Source organism: Hemitrygon akajei, chromosome 12, assembly GCF_048418815.1.
Source record: "Hemitrygon akajei chromosome 12, sHemAka1.3, whole genome shotgun sequence".
Taxonomy (NCBI): Eukaryota; Metazoa; Chordata; class Chondrichthyes; order Myliobatiformes; family Dasyatidae; genus Hemitrygon; species Hemitrygon akajei.
In genome coordinates this window covers 54,407,653-54,426,151 of record NC_133135.1, presented here as the reverse complement: position 1 = coordinate 54,426,151, position 18,499 = coordinate 54,407,653, and the positions used below count along the sequence as shown (strand labels likewise).

Below are 18,499 nucleotides of genomic sequence, written 5' to 3'. Positions count from 1 at the left end.
TAATGCTGATGATAAATTTCAACATCAATGCCTATGTTTATGAAGAGCTGGCTCAGAAGCAATGCGAAATACTCCCAGAATTCCATCATCTGATCATGGGTTACAATTATGCCTTCTCTGATTAAAGGGTTATTTGAAGTGATGCTTCTGCCGAGCACTGACTCCCATCGTATCCCTAATAAACTTTATCATCCTCTAGCCATTGACCACAAAATCAGCATGTTGCAGTCATCATTACACACTGTTCATGACCAGAAGCTGCATTTTGGCCCCTGACCTTGAAAGAGCTCTGATCCTGGACAATGTTGTTTGAAATGATCAGATAAAACTCTTCAAGTGTTTTCTTAATTTGGGACACAAATAATTTGTTTTAGTTTCTCCCTTGTGTAAGAAGGTGTATTTTGTTGGACACTATTAAAAGTAGTGCAATGTGTGCAATCTTGATAGATTTCCCTTTATTTCCTTCTTTATGTTCACGCTTTATATTCCATTTTACTTGATCTAGCAAGCTGATGTGATACACTTGTATCTCCAAAATATTTGTTAAACATTGCATCGACCCCTCCATTGTCAAAGAAGGTGGTGTTTCAATGGCATGACAGATCAAACTCATCACTGAGAGGTTCTGTGAATTGAAAGATTGCATGGAACAAATGCTGAGATTTGCTTCTGCAATTATACGATGATAATTACATACAATCACTGTGCAAATGCATTGTGCTCCAGTCTCTGACATGGAGGGCCCAGATGGAAATTCAGCTCGACAGTTTGTGCACTTTTGGTGAAAATTATTCACTGATGGATCCTGAATTCTGCCCCCACATCCATTATTCTGGACCTCAAAAATACATAAAACAATATTGAATTTCTCCCACTGCACTCGGTCGAGGCACTTTTTATTCTCATTAATGTTTAATGTGATATTACATCAGGTAGTGAGGCTCCTGCCTTAATTGCTCTTAATTATTCAAACTAACAACAAACACAGATCTTGATGCAACAGGTATTTCACAGTTTATTTAAACTCATTATTTATGCAATTTCTTCCATTAAACTCATTACTGGAAGTACGCCAGATCTCTCCTGTGTCTTAAAGCATGCTATTTTTAAAAATTGAAACAACTAACACAATATAGCTTTTTAGTCAAATTTAAATAAATTTATATTACATGTAAATTGCTAAATAGGCAAGCAAAAGCTCTGTGTGAGAGTAAACATTTCTTCAAATGCACTTCCAATAGCAAGTTAGAAGCAAGTGTAAACATTACGTTGAACATGAATGTATTTTCTAATGTTGATCTAGGGACAAACAAGTTAGGAGTTCAACGAAAGTAGCCAGGACGGAAAATTTATTTTGTGCCACATGGCATGGAAAAACTTTACTTAGTGGCTCATATTTTAGCTATTGCACAGAGCAACTGCAAAACACATGTTCAATTAATTACAATGGATGTGACATCCCACTATTCAAACATATTAAGACCTTCTTTATAAATAATATAATAACATGGTTCAGGCCAATGTTCTGGGTCACAGCATACTTTGCAAGATTTGTTTATTTTCTGCACATTGGTTGTTTGACAGTCTTTTTAAAATGGGTTCTATTAGGTTTCTTTGTTTTGTGACTGCCAGTAAAAAGAGTGATCTGAAGGTTGTATATAATAAAATGTACTGTACATACTTTGATAATAAATGTACTTTGAACTTTGATGAGTGGAGTAGTACTGCTCTTACAGTGAGGGCGGACATCTGTCACACTTGGTTGACATGACAGCTGTGCATTTTTCAGTTCTCTTTCCTGCAATCTAAATGTCTCTCCATCTGATCTTGATTGTCTATCCGTCCTCACTCATTCAAAATTCCTTTCTTCAGTCAGAAACTCTGAGTTCTCCATCTCAGTCTAATCTCCACCTCCTCCCAATTCGTCTTCTCCATTCTCACCCTCTAGTCCCCTATCCACTTTCTTTGATATGTCTCTCCTCTCTCCCTTCTCCTGTCTTTGCCCCCCCAATCACTTCCCCTTTCCCGTTTGATCATTTGTCTGCTATCCCTCCACCTCCCTGCCCCTTCAACTGCAATCTCCATCTTTTGTCCAATCTAGCAGCAAGGAACCAGATGGAGAATAATTAACTTTAAAGTAAATCTTCAGAACTTTATATAAAACTGATTACAATAACAGAAATAGACACTAAAAACATACAAGGGAGATGAAATAACCTTGGAACAGAATGCAAAAACACAAAACAAAACTAGAATGTCTTTTCCATGTGATATTTAATGTGCCTGTCTCTTTTGCAGCTCACTGGAGGATGTTCAGGCTCCCCAGGAGTGTGTGCTCATACAGAAGGACTTTTTTTGTCAGCCCTGACACTGACAGCTCAACCAGAGGTCTGCTGAACTATCAATCCCATGAAACAAAGCACTATTTGCGTGGTAAAATGATATCTTATTTAAGGAATGGATACAAATAGCTCATGCCAATAGCTACTAATGACCACACAATTCATGCCCAAATCACAAACAAATTTTCTCACTTAATAATTATTCCCTGCAGTAGCTCAGCAAAGTAAATGATGCTCACAGCTCCAGAACATCACAAGAAAGTCATCAATAACTTGCATGGGGCAAATAGTCTGTAGTTGTATAAATATGTAGTGTATAACAATAAAACCCAGAACGTTACTTTTGCTACTTTAAATTGTGTTCTGCATCAATGGAACTAGCAGCTATTTGTATATTTAAATGAATCTTTTGTTCTATTGCTCAGGTATGGAACTTCTAAGAGATTAATCCAATCATGAATTTGTGACTTTAATGTTTGGTAATTTTTTAAATCTAATTTTGTTACTTATTTTTTATGTGCAGTTCTATTTTGTTTTCCTAGTTATGGACACAATATATTTTTGTTTTGTGTTTTTTGCATTCCATTACAAAGTTGTTGCATCTCCCTTTAGTTTCTCTTTCTCTTAGTTTAATTAGTTTTATAAGAAGTTCTGAGGATTTACTCTAAAGTTTAGGAATGTTTTTTTTTGTGAATAGCATTCAGGAGAAGGAGAAAGTTGTGGAAAGAAGTGGGAGATCAGCAAAAGGGAGATATAAGGGAGAAGGGGAGTATAGAGATGGACCACAAAAGATTCTGCAGGAAATCTAGAGCAATACATGCAAAATGCCGGAGGAACTCAGCAGGTCAGGCAGCATTTATGAAGAAGAATAAACAGTTGACTATTTGGACTGTGACTCTTCATCAGGACTCAACTTCTGTCTCTTCATACAAATGGAAGCTGGAGAGGAGTGTCTGAGGAATTGCTGAGAGCATTTTAATTGAAGAGAAAAGATGGCAAAGGAAACACAGTGAAGGTATAGCGGTCATCTGTAGTCGAGAAGCTGCGAGAATAACACACCCATAGAAGGTGTGAACAAGCTTTAACAGTAGTAGTATAAAGCATATAAATCTGGGGATATACAAAATATGGAACAGTAATTGCCTTTCATCAAACTCTAGCAGATGGTAGAGAGAAAAAAAATTGCCAGCTGGAGCCAGGCTTCTCACCACAGCGTCATCAGTCCAGGGAGAGAGAAGAGCAATTGTTATCAGTGGAGCATGAATTCTTGACAATGATGTGACCAATCAAAAAACCCATAAGATTTCAATATTTTACAAGTCACTTTCCCATATCAGTGAGAACCAAGAACAAGTGACGGCTTCACATTAGATCATGTACTAAATCACGTAGGTGAAATTCTCCAAATTTAAAGTCACACATTTTGTCTTTATTTGAATATTTGCATTGCAGATATGTGTCACAAATCCACAGTAGTACAGCATCATTATTAGCAGGTGTACAGACCACCCTCACGTCACAGGTGAGTGAGGCCAGCAGACAACTGAAGGATGGGAAGTCATGAGAATAGTTCTAAGTACAAAGTAAATTTAAGATCAAAGTAGATATATGCTACCATATGCTACCTTGACATTTATTTTCTGCAGGCATTTACAGGGAAAAAAGAAATATAATAAAATTTCTCAGAAATATATACATAAGAAGACAAAGATTGACAAACAACCAATGTGCAAAAGCTTTACGAATAAAAAGATCTGAAGAACAAGAGTTCAAAAGAGTCCTTGAATGCTGAATTTGTAGATTGTAGAATCAGTTCAAGACAGTGGTGATTGAAGTTACCACTAAGTCTTAGGAAAGACCAGAAAACTCTAGTAGGATCAGGAAAGGAGAAAAGCTGGCAGACTGTTGAGCAATCTGGAGAGTAGTGAGGTCGACAGTATATTGAAGTAGAAACAGAAATTGGCAGCAAATAGTGGGTCTCATGAGGTCAGGGGCCATAAATTATAATTCAAGAGGTGGGTGAAAGATTGTTGCTGTTACAACTTGGGGAGGGGCATGGGTGGAGAGATTCCAATGATGTGGGGGAAGAACTTTAACACATTGCAAGCCTCCCAGTTTTACAATGCAATGTGTAGACCATATTATGCCAGAATTAACAACCCAGAAAACCATAGTCCAAGATTCTGGGCAATGCAAAAGGAGAATGGTGCATGGAATGCTATCATCCAGTGCATATAAACTGGCAAAAGGCTAAATCATGTTTAGCAAGTGACACAGCATGAGCCAGAAATAATTACACCATAAGATATAGGAGCAAAAGTAGGCCATTCAGCCCATCAAGTCTGCTCCGCAATTTTAACCATATAACAATCACAGCACGGAAACAGGCCATTCCGGCCCTCCTAGTCCGTGCCGAACTCTTAATCTCACCTAGTCCCACCTACCCGCACTCAGCCCATAACCCTCCACTCCTTTCCTATCTATATACCTATCCAATTTTACCTTAAATGACACAACTGAACTGGCCTCTACTACTTCTACAGGAAGCTCATTCCACACAGCTATCACTCTCTGAGTAAAGAAATACCCCCTCGTGTTTCCCTTAAACTTTTGCCCCCTAACTCTCAAATCATGTCCTCTCGTTTGAATCTCCCCTACTCTCAATGGAAACAGCCTATTCACGTCAACTCTATCTATCCCTCTCAACATTTTAAATACCTCGATCAAATCCCCCCTCAACCTTCTACGCTCCAATGAATAGAGACCTAACTTGTTCAACCTTTCTCTGTAACTTAAGTGCTGAAACCCAGGTAACATCCTAGTAAATCGTCTCTGCACTCTCTCTAATTTATTGATATCTTTCCTATAATTCGGTGACCAGAACTGTACACAATATTCCAAATTTGGCCTTACCAATGCCTTGTACAATTTTAACATTACATCCCAACTTCTGTACTCAATGCTCTATTGTTAATTGTCAATTGTTAATTGTTATTGTCTTTAACTTTGGAAACAATGTGATTTTTAATTGCATAGCCATAAAAAGTGTTAGTAAATGCATCGCTATGCAATAGTTATTAACTATGTTTGTGATGTTACAAACATCCAAAACAATGTAATATGTGGTGTCTGACCACTTTTCAATACAAGAAAACTAGAAACACAAGAAAGTGCCAATTTTCAAAACTTAAACAAAGGGACAACACAATGTTTTTTATACCATTGTAAATCTATAAAACTATAAAATCAATTAAACTTCATTCCAAATACACTGTACAATCAAGATATTGTGTAATTATGTTTTGCTTGATAGGATAGGTTATAGAAACATTCAAAATTTGAAAGTTTTCGAGAGAAGTACTTCATAGAAAAAACTATTTTCATTGTGTGTGCATCAGTAACAAGGAATAATAAATTTAGGATTAGAACGCACCAAGGAGAAGATTAAAATAACCATCAAACAAGAGAAAATTTGCAGATGCTGGACATCCAAGCAACACACATAGTCCTGCCGAAGGGTTTCGGCCTGAACTGTTGACTGTACTTTTTATACATCGATGTTGCCTGGCCTGCTGAGTTCCTCCAGCATTTTGTGTGCATTGCTCAAAATAACTTTATTCATGACATACAAGATGGAACTAGCTAAGCATTTAAAGAGAAAAATATTGCAGAGCAGAAAAAGCAGGTTTAAAGGACTGTAGTACATTGTAGTATACTGTATATGGAGCTGGTCTAATATAGACATATCAGGCCAGATAGCCATTTGAGAAAACAAGAGAAAACCTGCAGATGTTGGAAATCCAAGCAACACACACAAAATTCTGGAGGAACTCGGCAGGCCAGGTCTACAGAGTTCCTCCAGCGTTTTGTGTGCATCATTTGAGAAAATATTTTTATGTTTATACATTTAGAAATCACTACTTACATTGCTGACATATGAATATTTCATTCCTCTAACTTTTTTTTCTCTTTGTTAATTTAGTTGATGTGTTAGTCTGTTTTAAATAGGTAGCAATGGGTGGCATGGTAGTATGGTGGTTAGCACAATACTTTCCAGTTCCAGTGACGTGCGTTCAATTTCTGCTGCTGCCTGTAAGGAGTTTGTACGTTCTCCCCATGACTGCATGGATTTCCTCTGGGTGCTGGGTTTCCTCACATAGCCCAAAGACATACCAGCTGGTAGATTAATTCGTCATTGTAAATTGTCCCGTGATTAGGCTAGGGTTAAATTGGGGATTGGCTCGAAGGGCCTACTCTGAGCTATATCTCAATAAAATAAATAAAACTAAAATTTAAATTCTCTAACATTAGGATTCCAAAACAACAAATTCTGAACAACTGAAGACTCATGAAATAACTTGAAGAATTTGTTTTTTTTTTGTAAATATTAACCCTGTTCCAATTTATCATGAGAACCTTGACCTTTGCCGGGCTAGATTCCTATGGCTCCTCACCTCGGAAGCCAATCTTTGTGTAGGAGCCCTGCAGTAAGTGTATTAGACATTTTAATCATGAAGAGCATCAAAGCTGAACCTGATGTTGTTTTTGCCAATATTCACAGCTGTCTAGTTTCTAGCAATCAAGACTGTTTCTTCCTCTCCCTGCCTTAAGGAACAAATTGCTCATTAGACTCCAAATCCGAGGGCATGCACAAGAAATTTAAATCTGACCGCTTTTCAAGGGGCACATTATGTACACACATTATGCATATCATGTATACATCCTCATCCCTGGCATGCATAATGATCATAGGAGGAGGGATTGTAGCTCTGAATGTAATGTCCTTTGCATGCTGGAATCAATTCTATTACAGCTGATGTTAGTTAAGTCAGTAATCATTGCGATATGGATACAGGAGTAGGACATTCAGTTCTTAGAGCCTGAATTTGGTTAGATCAGGTTCCTCAGCTCCATTTACACACTCTTGTTTCATTTCCTTTGATGCTCTCACCTGGAATTAATAGAATCTCTATTCAGATCTGGTTTCCTATAAGACACTGTAAAATAATTCAGTGACTCTAAGTTAAAAAATGCTTAATATTGTAGAAATTCTGCATTAAACAGACCCCAGGGAATTGCAATTTAAGTCAACAAAAATTAGAAATCATCGTAAGCACTGGAAAGGCTATAGAACTTAAAAAGGGGCTGTGAAGAGACTGACCAGTGGACAGAATCTTGGCAGATGCAGTTTTCTACAAGAAAGAATGAAGACAGTTGTCCACATTCTAAGGTTCGCACATGGATTATTCCCCGAGTGTTAAAACACCACGAACCATGGAGGATCAAAGGGATTTGGGGCATCAGTGTGTACAAAACCACTTAAAGTGAATCAACTTGTAAAAGTAGATTATAAACTGAATGGAACTAATAGAATGTTGGTCTTTTTCATAAAAAAGGCTTCATGTGATCAACAACACTAGAACAAAACAAATCCAAATTTCAAAGATTTTCCTCATATAATGTTAATTGCATACTACTAAAATAAACACAAAAATGTAATTTTAAATTATTTGAAAAGTGCTTTTTTTTCCTCCTTAGTACTTCTATTGTTTTTAATGTACAAATATTACTGATTTGCCTTTTTAAAAAAAAGTCCTTATTTTCCAATGTGGCCCAGCACTTGCACCGTAGTTTGAATGGTATCAAAATTCATAGTCAAACTAAAGTCTTTATTGCTAGTTTTGCAACAAATCAATTGTGGAAGATGTTAAGAGTGATGGAGGTCAAGCTTGTCTATTATTCATTGTAAACTGGATGAGACTGCAATGGCTTGTTTTGCTGTTGTTGTGTTGTTGCTGTCATTCTGTTGTTGGTGCGTCTGCTGTTCTTCTGAACGTTGTGGACATGCCATGTTGGTGCTGCGATGCGTGCTGACATCTGCAGCCTGGCCCAGCACATTTACCTGCATCTAATAAATAAACAAATCTGAATCTGAGTCTCAGAAAGCTGGTCTCGGAAGGGATACAGGGTTCAATTATCTCATTACCACAGTAGATTCAAGGGTTAAGTTGCATCAGGTTGCAGTCCTTTGAAGACCGAATGACGATTTAATTCAGGATTCTAAACTATGAAAGAATTTAACGGGGCCAACCTGGGAAAGTTATTTCCTCTGGTATGGATTCCATAACAAGAAGACATAACTTAAAGTTAAAGTTCAACTATTCAGGAATGAAATTGTACAAGGGGAATTGGAGATCTGAAACTCTTGCCTCTGAAAGGCGGCTGAAGCAGCATCAATTGGAATTTCCAAGAGTGATGCTGGTTATATTTTGTTCAACTTGGGTTTCAAGTGATACAGAGTAAGTGGAGCAAAGATCCAGATTAACCATGATCTAAATGAAAAACAGAGAAGGCTCAGAGCTAAATGACCTATTCTTGTTTATATGGTTCTTTAACTATATAGCAAACGTACCCCAGTTTTAGGGACATAACATTTTTATACTATATAAAACAATAGATATATTTAAAAGAAGTGTAGTGCTTTAATGCTTAATATCTCCAGTTTAATGATTGGTTTTTCAACTTAATGTCATCAGCCACAATTGTATTGAATGGCAGAGTGAGCACAAGAGATAGAATTATCTCACCCTGTTTCTATTTCTTCTGGTCCTATGTTCCAGGTGCCAGGGTCAGGGATGTCTCTGATCGTGTGCACAGCATTCTGAAGTGTGAGGGTGAGCAGCCAGATGTCATGGTACACTTCAGTACCAATGACGTAGGAAGAAAGAGTGAGGAGGTCCTGAAGAGTGAGCTTGGTAGGAAGATAAAAAGCAGGACCTCGAGGGTGGTAATCTCAGGATTGCTATCTGTGCCACATACCAGTGAGGGTAAGAATAGGATGCTCTGGAGGATGAACATGTGGCTGAGGAACTGGTGTAGGGGGCAGGGTTTCAGATTTCAGGATCATTGGGACCTCTTCTGGGGCAGGTGGGACTTGTACAAGAGAGACGGGTTACACCTGAATTACAGGGGGACCAATATCCTTGCAGGGAGGTTTGTTAGTGCTGCTGGTGGTGGTGGGGGGGTGGATTTAAACTAGATTTGCAGGGGGATGGGAACCAGAGTGCCAGAGCAGATAGTGGAGCGGGAGTGAAAATAAATGATGTTAAAAGTTCATGCAAAGTCACAAAAAGAAGGGTTGTGTGTGGTGGTAATAATCTTCTGAGGTGTGTCTATTTCAATGTGAGGAGTATTGTGGGGAAGGCTGACGAGCTGAGGGCATGGATTGACACATGCAATTATGGCATTATAGCCACTAGTGAAACTTGGCTACAGGAGGGGCAGGACTGGCAGCTTAATGTTCCAGGGTCCCGATGTTTCAGACGTGATAGAGGCAGAGGGATAAAGGGTGGGGGGGGGGGGTGAGGGGGCTGGCATTGCTAGACAGGGAAAATGTTACAGCATTAACATTTACAACAGGACAGATTAGAGAGCTTGTCTACCGAGGCCATATGGGTGGAGTTGAGAAACAGGGAAGGTATGACCACATTAATGGGGTTGTATTATAGGCCACCCAATGGTCAGCGAGAATTGGAGGAGCAAATCTGCAGAGAGATAGCAGACAACTGCAGGAAACATAAAGTTGTAATAGTAGGGGATTTTAATTTTCCACATATTGATTGGGACTCCCATACCGTTAAAGGTCTAGGTGGGTTAGAGTTTGTAAAATGTGTTCAGGAAAGTTTTCTAAATCAGTATATAGAGGTACCAACTAGAGAGGATGCAATATTAGATCTCCTATTAGGAGTTAGGACAGGTGACAGAAGTGTGTGTAGGGGAACACTTTGGTTCCAGTGATCATAACACCATTAGTTTCAACTTGACCATGGATAAAGATAGATCTGTTTCTTGGGTTGAGGTTCTAAACTGGAAAAAGGCCAAATTTGAAGAAATGAGAAAGGATCTAAAAAGCGTGGATTGGAACAGGCTGTTCTCTGGCAAGGATGTGATTGGTAAGTGGGAGGCCTTCAAAGGAGAAATTTTGAGAGTGCAGAGTTTGTATGTTCCTGTCAGGATTAAAGGCAAAGTGAATAAGAATAAGGAACCTTGGTTCTCAAGGGATATTGGAAGTCTGATAAAGAAGAGAGAGATGTATGACATGTATCATACATGACAGGGAGCAAATAAGGTGCTTGAGGAGTATAAAAAGTGCAAAAAAATACTTAAGAAAGAGATCAGGAGGGCTAAAAGAAGACACGAGGTTGCTTTGGCAGTCAAGGTGTAGGATAATCCTAAGAGCTTCTACAGGTATATTAAGAGCAAAAGGATAGTAAGGGATAAAATTGGTCCTCTTGAAGATCAGAGTGGTCAGCTATGTATGGAACCAAAAGAAATGGGGGAGATCTTAAATGGGTTTTTTGCGTCTGTATTTACTAAGGAAACTGGCATGGAGTCTATGGAAATAAGGGAAACAGGTAGTGAGGTCATGGAACCTATACAAATTGACGAGGAGGAGGTGCTTGCTGTCTTGAGGCGAATCAGAGTACTGTAGATGAATCTCCAGGACCTGATAGGGTATTCCCTCAGACCTTGAAGGAGATAGTGTTGAAATTGCAGGGGCCCTGGCAGATATATTTAAATTGTTGGTATCTATGGGTGAGGTGCCGGAGGACTGGAGGACAGCTCATATTGTTCCGTTGTTTAAAAAAGGCTCTGAAAGATTTGATAGAGACTTGATAGAGGTATATAAAATTATGAGGGGTATAGATAGAGTGAATGCAAGCAGGCTTTTTCCACTGAGGTTAGGGGAGAAAAAAACCAGAGGACATGGGTTAAGGGTGAAGGGGCAAAGTTTAAAGGGAACATGGGGGGGGGGGCTTCTTCACACAGACAGTGGTGGGTATGTGGAATGAGCTGCCAGATGAAGCGGTAAATGCTATCAGGAAATTACATATCACAATTTAGTTTCAATAATCTGCCACAGACAATATCTGGGTCTTTCACATAAAACAGAACAGAATAAGAACAGGCCCTTCAGTACACAATGTTTAATCCAGTCATGATGCCAGTCCAGACTAATACCATCTGAATGTACATGGTCAGTATCCCTCTTTTCTATGCTTGTTCATGTGCCGATTTAAAAACCTCTTAAAGGATGCTATTGTATCTGCTTCTACCGCTTCCCCTGGCAAAGAATTCCAGGCACCTTGCACTCTTTGTTTAAAAAAACCTTGCCTTGCAAATCTCTTTTAAACTTTCTCTTGCTCACCTGAAATCCCTGCTTTCTGGTATTTGATGTTTCCTCCCTGGAGAAGAGACAAACTACCTGTGCTATCTTTGCCTCTCATGATTTTATACACTTCTTTCGGGTCACCCCTCAGCATTTGATGCTTCAGAGAAAACAATCCAAGTTTGTCCAAGCTCTCCTTATAGCTAATGTGCTTTAATCTAGGCAATATCCTGGTGAGGCACTCATGCATCCTCTCCAACGTTTCAACAACCTTCCTCTAACGAGGAGATCAGAATTGCAAAGCTCCAAATGCAGCCTAACTGAAGCTTTATACAGCTTCAACATAACTTCCTAATTTTTCTGATCAATGCCCTGACAAATGAAGACAAGTATCCCACATACCTTAGTGACCACCCTCTCTACTTGTCTTGCCACTTTCAAGGACCCATGGACTTGCACCCCAAGTTTCCTGTATATATCAGTGCTCCGGAAAGTCATTGCAGCTTTCCAGATAATTTATTTTTGATTGAGTTCCACCAAATGGTTTCTACAGATTTTGTAATACTATTTGTAAAATTACATTAGTGTGCAGTTAATAGACTAATTTAAAATTTTAAACTTATTTTTTAGGACATGTTGAACTAGTCCAGCTCTTCTGAGAAACTACTCTGTTAAGCAATTTTGGGTCAAGCATTCCACGATGTAGATGTAGTGACGATGAAGGAACAGCAATATGCTTACAAGCTAGACGGTGTGTTATTTGGAGGGGAAGCTACAAGTGATGATGCGGGTATGTGCCTGTGGCCATCGCTGCTCTTGTCCTTACCAGTGGAAGTGGTTGTAGGTTTGGGAGATGTTGTTGGAGTTTACTGTGAGTACTGCTACTCACTTTTTAGATGTTGCAAACGGTGGCCACTGTGGTGGAGGTTGCACATGTTTATGGTGTTGAATAGGTGCCAATCAAATAGCTACTTGTACCCTGATTGGTTAAATAAAGACATCTGTAGAATAATTTGACATAACATGTCAGTACTTTAATTTCTGACAAGTGGATTGTGTTTAACCTAAATATTTAACAAAATATGAAAGAATGATCTCAGAAAGGAGACACTTTTCAGACTTCCATTATTTGTTTTGCTGTCTTCTAGCAGACTCTTCAGAATTTTCAAAAACAGAATCACCTGGTTATGCCTAAATTACATTTAGCGTAATGTGCTAAATCAAAAGCAGAGTAATATTGTCAAGGATGCATGTAGCTTCACTTTCTCTTACCTGATGGTGATATATGCTTCCAAGTTATGGTGGGCTCTGGTTTTCCATTTGCCTCACAGAAAAGAGTGACATTGCTGAATTCATTCACAACACAGTTAGTAGAGATGTCAAGAATCTTTGGAGGAACTACAAAGACAAAGAAGGAGACAAATGTCAATTACTCTGTTATATAAATACATTTTTAAAAAGTCACTGGTATACAATACCAGACATTATTTCCCATTGCTGACACCAACTGAATTGCAATCAGTACGGAACTATGCTGCTATTGCCATTTATCAAGATTTCGATATAGTGAATATTGAATAGCTTGCAAGAACCCATTCAATTACAACCTACTGGAACCAAATTTGCAAATAAGCACAACTCTGTGCAAAGCAAACAAAACAGATACTGTTGGACATACTTAAGACTTGTGAACATATCTACAGGAGGAAAATAAAATTAAAGTTTCAGGTCAAGCACTTGCGATTAGGTCTCAGGACAGTGTTTCAACAGTATTCTGAATCTTGAAATGACTCTGAGACCTGAAATGTAAACTCTGCTTCTCCATCTACAGATGCTGCCTGGCATGCCATGTAGTCTCATTACTTGCTTTCAGATTTCTTGTATGGCATAATTTCACTTGTATACAACAAAACGGGCATTTTGTGAAATGTTAACCCAACCCACCAGATGCGGTTGAGAGAGCTGGCAGATAAAATAGCACCGAAACTAGATGTAATTGGGTAAGACACCCTTGTGATACTTGCAGAATGTTAATTTGCAATTTAATTCAGATTCAGTGACACAATTTAGCCCGGTCAGCAAAATTAATATTGATTTGTATGGTTTACTATGGCAGCACATCCTTTTTAGGATTAACTGTGAAAAGGGATGTGTCTCCAAATCAACCATGAATGTTTAGGCTCTGTTGAAGTGACTCTCCACTATTGGGACAGCATTCAAATCAGAGAGCAGGTCATAACTGATTGGTTATGATAGATAGTATCTCTGCAACTCAGAATTAAGTTTCTTACTGGAAACTGATTTTTTTTTAAAAACTACAAATATTGGAAGTTTAAATAAGAACAGAAAATTCTGAAAACACTCTGCAGCAAGAGTGAAGAAAAAAAAAAGAATTAATGATTCTGGTCAAAGGACCTTCAATTAGTTCCTTTCCTGCTGAGATCTTCCAGCAGTTTTATTCTGGTTTGTTTTCCCAACTTTCCAGTTGTGAGGAAGGTTCTTCCATCTGAAATGTTAATTCTGTTTCTCCTCCCATTGATGCTGTCTGATCTGCTAAGTATTTCCAGCTTTTTCTGTTTTTTTTAAATTGTTTATTATGGAGAATAGAAATGCCTTTCTTTCTAATTCCCACTAAAAGACTGGAGATATGTGAATGAGATCTGTTGACTAAAATTGCTGTAGTAGCTCAGGAAGCTAATGGACAGCACTGAAACCCTGCAAAGGTTAAAATTATCCATATTTTACTAAAAAGATGATAAAAGTGAATAATCAGCCTAATTAGAATGCACAATTAAACAAAACAGAGTGAAGCTGTCAGACCTGGAATAGAAAGAATACAAATCTGTCTTCCAACTTACATTTAAAATTTTACTGCTCAATTTATTTGATTCATTTTATGATCAACACATTTTTTAATCTTTTCTGATACAGGCAGTCCACAGGTTACAACAGGGCTCATTCCATGAAGACTGTTCAGTACGTCAGCAATTAACAAGAACAGTGTGTGGGAGAGGATCACAGAAACAGCTTAACGGAGAACAAGCAGACTCAGGGGGAGCAGCCACCGGCTGGCCTCACTAGCTTAATGAGCGAGTGAGAGTCCGCTCAGTGCCGCCAGCTCTGCTGGGCTTCACCCAGCCCCTGATTCCTGTAGCTCGGAAAGAGGATGTGGCTTTGGCGAGAGAAGGCATGCAAACTGCCCTGCTCCCGCCCAGCAGAAATTTCATGTAGCCTCGTGGCATCAAGTCAATCTATCCCCATTCATCACACAGGTCTGCCCGATGTTTATTCGTATGCACGGTGTGCCCATGAGTCAGGTGTTCGTAAACTCAGGAGGATTTGTAGTCCTAACTCCTTCCTGGATTCGAGTTTTACATTTATTGAACATCTGTCCAATGACATGTGCTAATGATTAATGCACCAATGGAAACATAGGGAGAAAAGGTTTGCGTGTCGTTGGCCAGAAGAAACTAGAGTATGCGATTAGTGTATTTGACGAATCAAGGACGGGGAAGCAGACAAACCAATTGTCTTTGCTTCTCCCCATTGTGTGGACTCTGAACTGGTTCATGCTCTGGGATAATCTAATCAGAGCGATTGAGTGTGGACCCAAGAAACTTCAGGTCATGTCCTGCTAAACCTGAGACCACTCTCAGATGAGGAGGAACTTATTATGTAAAATGACAGACCTACCAAAGAAGCGATCTGTAATCTCATTAGACTCTGTATGGGTTGCCTCATTTAACTGGTTTGGACCATTCAGAATTGAGACATAAATTCAGAAGGCTAGGGTGGGCAGAACCACGAGATAATACTGGCTGTAGACTGTACAAGAACCAGTAGGAAGGTGACCTAGGGAGGAGAGGTGACCTTGAGCAATGGGATGGGGATTCACCAGTTCAACTGATGAAGAACACTATAAGAGCCAGGAGCTCCAAATTATCAGGAACAATAACTCTCCAGCACCCAGAGACCAACCATCGCAGATAAGGAGGACCACATGGTCATGCAGAGATTGGGACCACGAGGAGCTCCTGGCCAGCATAGACTCCTTTCCCGGGTAATACCTTTTCTATTCATTGACTATTCACGGAGGGTCAGGGATTCTATTGGGGTGCACACAGGTAGTTAGTTTGTGAGCCCACGTGCTTTTTAGTTGAGACAGTAAACGCTACTTGTTGGTAAACACAGATTCTCTGTGTCTTTATTATTAATATTATTATTATCATTATTACAAGGGGTAATTCTTGTAACAGTGTGCACATAGCCACATGCACACATATCTTTACATATCAGATAAGTTGAAATATACAGTTCTTAAAAAAATTTAGGTGAAGAACCCAAGCTAATATTTATCAGTTTATCATGAAAATAATAAAGCATATTGTTACAGCCTTACTTCCAAAGTATGTTAAGTCATAACTTCAAGTCATGCACATCTAATCTGATATGCCTACTTATCAGCGAGAAAATGTTCTTTATTCCCTTTCCATTGCAATTATGATATTCAAAATGTTACTGTTACTGAACTATTTAGGTATAAAAGCAGTAGACTCCTTACACATAGAATGCATAGAGGCAAAGAGCATCCAATATCTGGCGTCAGGCAATACATTGCAAAACAACGCTATGTGCCACCAGGCATTTTTCAACACTTGATGCGTGAAATCACTTACATCAGAGTAGATAAATTGGTGTGACTGTATTGATAACTTAAACTGAGAATCCATCCTTAAATCCTATGGTCTGCTTCAAGCCAATTCTTCATCCACTTTATTTAATTCTTTATCTTGTTAAATAATCACCTGTGTGGTGTCTTGTTTAAGATTTTGTTAAAGTTCACATGCAACATGTCAACTGTGATTTTCCATCCATCATAGAACATTTTGGTTTACAAATACCAATTTTCTTAATGCTGTGACAGCTTCTAATTACCTTGTCTATACTTAGTAGTTTCATATTTTATTAAAGGTTTCAAAAACTTCCTGACTATAGATATTAAACTATCTGCCCAGTAATTATCCAAGACAGCTCTGCATCCCTCAAAGGAAAGTGTACACTACATGGTCTACACTTCAAATCAGTGAAGGAACTAATTGATTTCCGATGACATCCATACAGAAACTGCATCAGACTCCTTGCTTGTAGCCTGCTCTTAAATGAGTTCCAAAGCTTAACTGGTTCATGCTTGAGGCTGGTGATAACAGTGACAAAGAGCCGTGGCTCATTCAATTTTACTAATTTCTCCCCCATCAGATGTACACGATATATTTCAATCTTACAGATTCAGCTTGCTTCTAATAGAATGCCACTTAAACAACTCACCAAATTTTACAGAGACGCGAGAAAATGAAAATGTTGGAATGTGGTCAACAATCTGCTGGAGTAACTCAACATGTCAAGCAGCTTGGTCCTGATGCAGGATTTTGATCTGAAAGGACAACAAGTCTCATCATCTCCCAGATGACGCTTAACCTGCTGAGCTCCACCAGCAGATGGTTTATTGGACTATATTTCATACTCTGGAGAAATCAATGGACAGTAGTATTGCTGTGGTTTATATTTATTTTATTGATTTAGAGATACAGTGTGGAATAGGCCCTTCTGGCCCACTGAGCCACACCACCCAGCAATGCGCCTGTTTAACACTGGCCTAATTACAGGACAATTTACAATCACTAATTAACCTACTAACTGGTATGTCTTTAGACTGTGGGAGGAAACCGGAACATCCAGAGGAAACCCACATAGTCACAGGGAGAGCATACAAACTGCTGACAGGCGGCGCCACAATTGGACTCCGAACTTTGACCTCCTGATCTGAGATAGCGTCAGGCTAACTGCTACGTTACCAGTGGCAGCCCCAATATTTGACATTGCACCAGAATTAAGTAATTTCCTTGGAAGCTGGTTCAGTTCCTATGGCCTTAATGCTTTCTGACCTATGTAGAACCTTGACTTCATGAAATCTAGTACTCAGATGTTTCAGCTTCCATTGAGTTTCAAAGGGTAGATCTTACCAATGTACCCAAATAGCAAGAATTCAGTACATATTTTACAATGGGTTGGATTAGAACATTATCATTTCACCAGTGGTATTGGCATTACTACTTGCTACAGGAGTTAATAGCTTAGGAAGAAGAAAACATTAGATTTATGAATATTTTGTTCTTTTGATCAAATCTTTGTTCTCTACAAATGGATTAACACTCTCTCCAACATTTCTACTGGTAAAGCAAATCAAAGGTTTTTGCAGTGCCATTATAATATTCATAGGGAGAAGGGCAAATAAATGTTCAATGCAAGTAGGGAAAAACTGTAGATGGACACAATGTTGGACTTAAATTAGTTATTTCTCCATTTCACTTTATATCCCTTGAAACGTAGAAGACTGAGGGGAGATTTGATAGAGGTATACAACAATATGAGTGGTATAGCTAGGGTAAATACAAGCAGGTGTTTTTCCACTGAAGTTGGTGGGACTAGAGGTCATGAGCTAAGGGAGAAAGGTGAAACATTTTAGGGCAACATGAAGGGAAACTTCTTCACTCAGAGGGGCATGAGAGTAAGGAATGAGATGCTAGTACAAGTGGTGCATGTGAACTTAAGATAAGTTTGGATAGGTACATGGATGGTAGGGATATGGAGGGCTATGGTCCCAGTGCAGGTCGATGGGAGTAGGCAATTTAATGGTTCAGCATGGAGTAAATGGGCTGAAGGGCCTGTTTCTGTGACGGACTTTTCTACAACTCAATGGAAGATTGGAAGACTGGAAGATTCAAAATTTAGAACACTGCACTATACAGTATAAAGACTTAAAATATGACATCTGGATCATTGATCTTGGAAAGTAAGCTTTAACAAAATGAGTGGAGTAATTCAAAAACAGTTCAAATAAATAAAATTTATTTTCAGATGTTGCAAATATATAGAACTGACATACTAGAAGGGTGCAGAATACATCTCATTGTAAAAAGGCATATAGTAT

The 18,499-nt window shown here is 38.8% G+C and overlaps 1 protein-coding gene across 1 annotated transcript in view; it reads right to left on the bottom strand.

The window, feature by feature from the left end:
- Positions 1-18,499, bottom strand: part of negr1 (neuronal growth regulator 1) — a 434,855-nt gene that overhangs the window by 114,996 nt on the left and 301,360 nt on the right. The window contains exon 3 of the mRNA XM_073063112.1: positions 12,784-12,909. Coding sequence (XP_072919213.1) covers positions 12,784-12,909 — 126 coding nt within the window. The remainder of the gene's footprint in view (positions 1-12,783; positions 12,910-18,499) is intronic.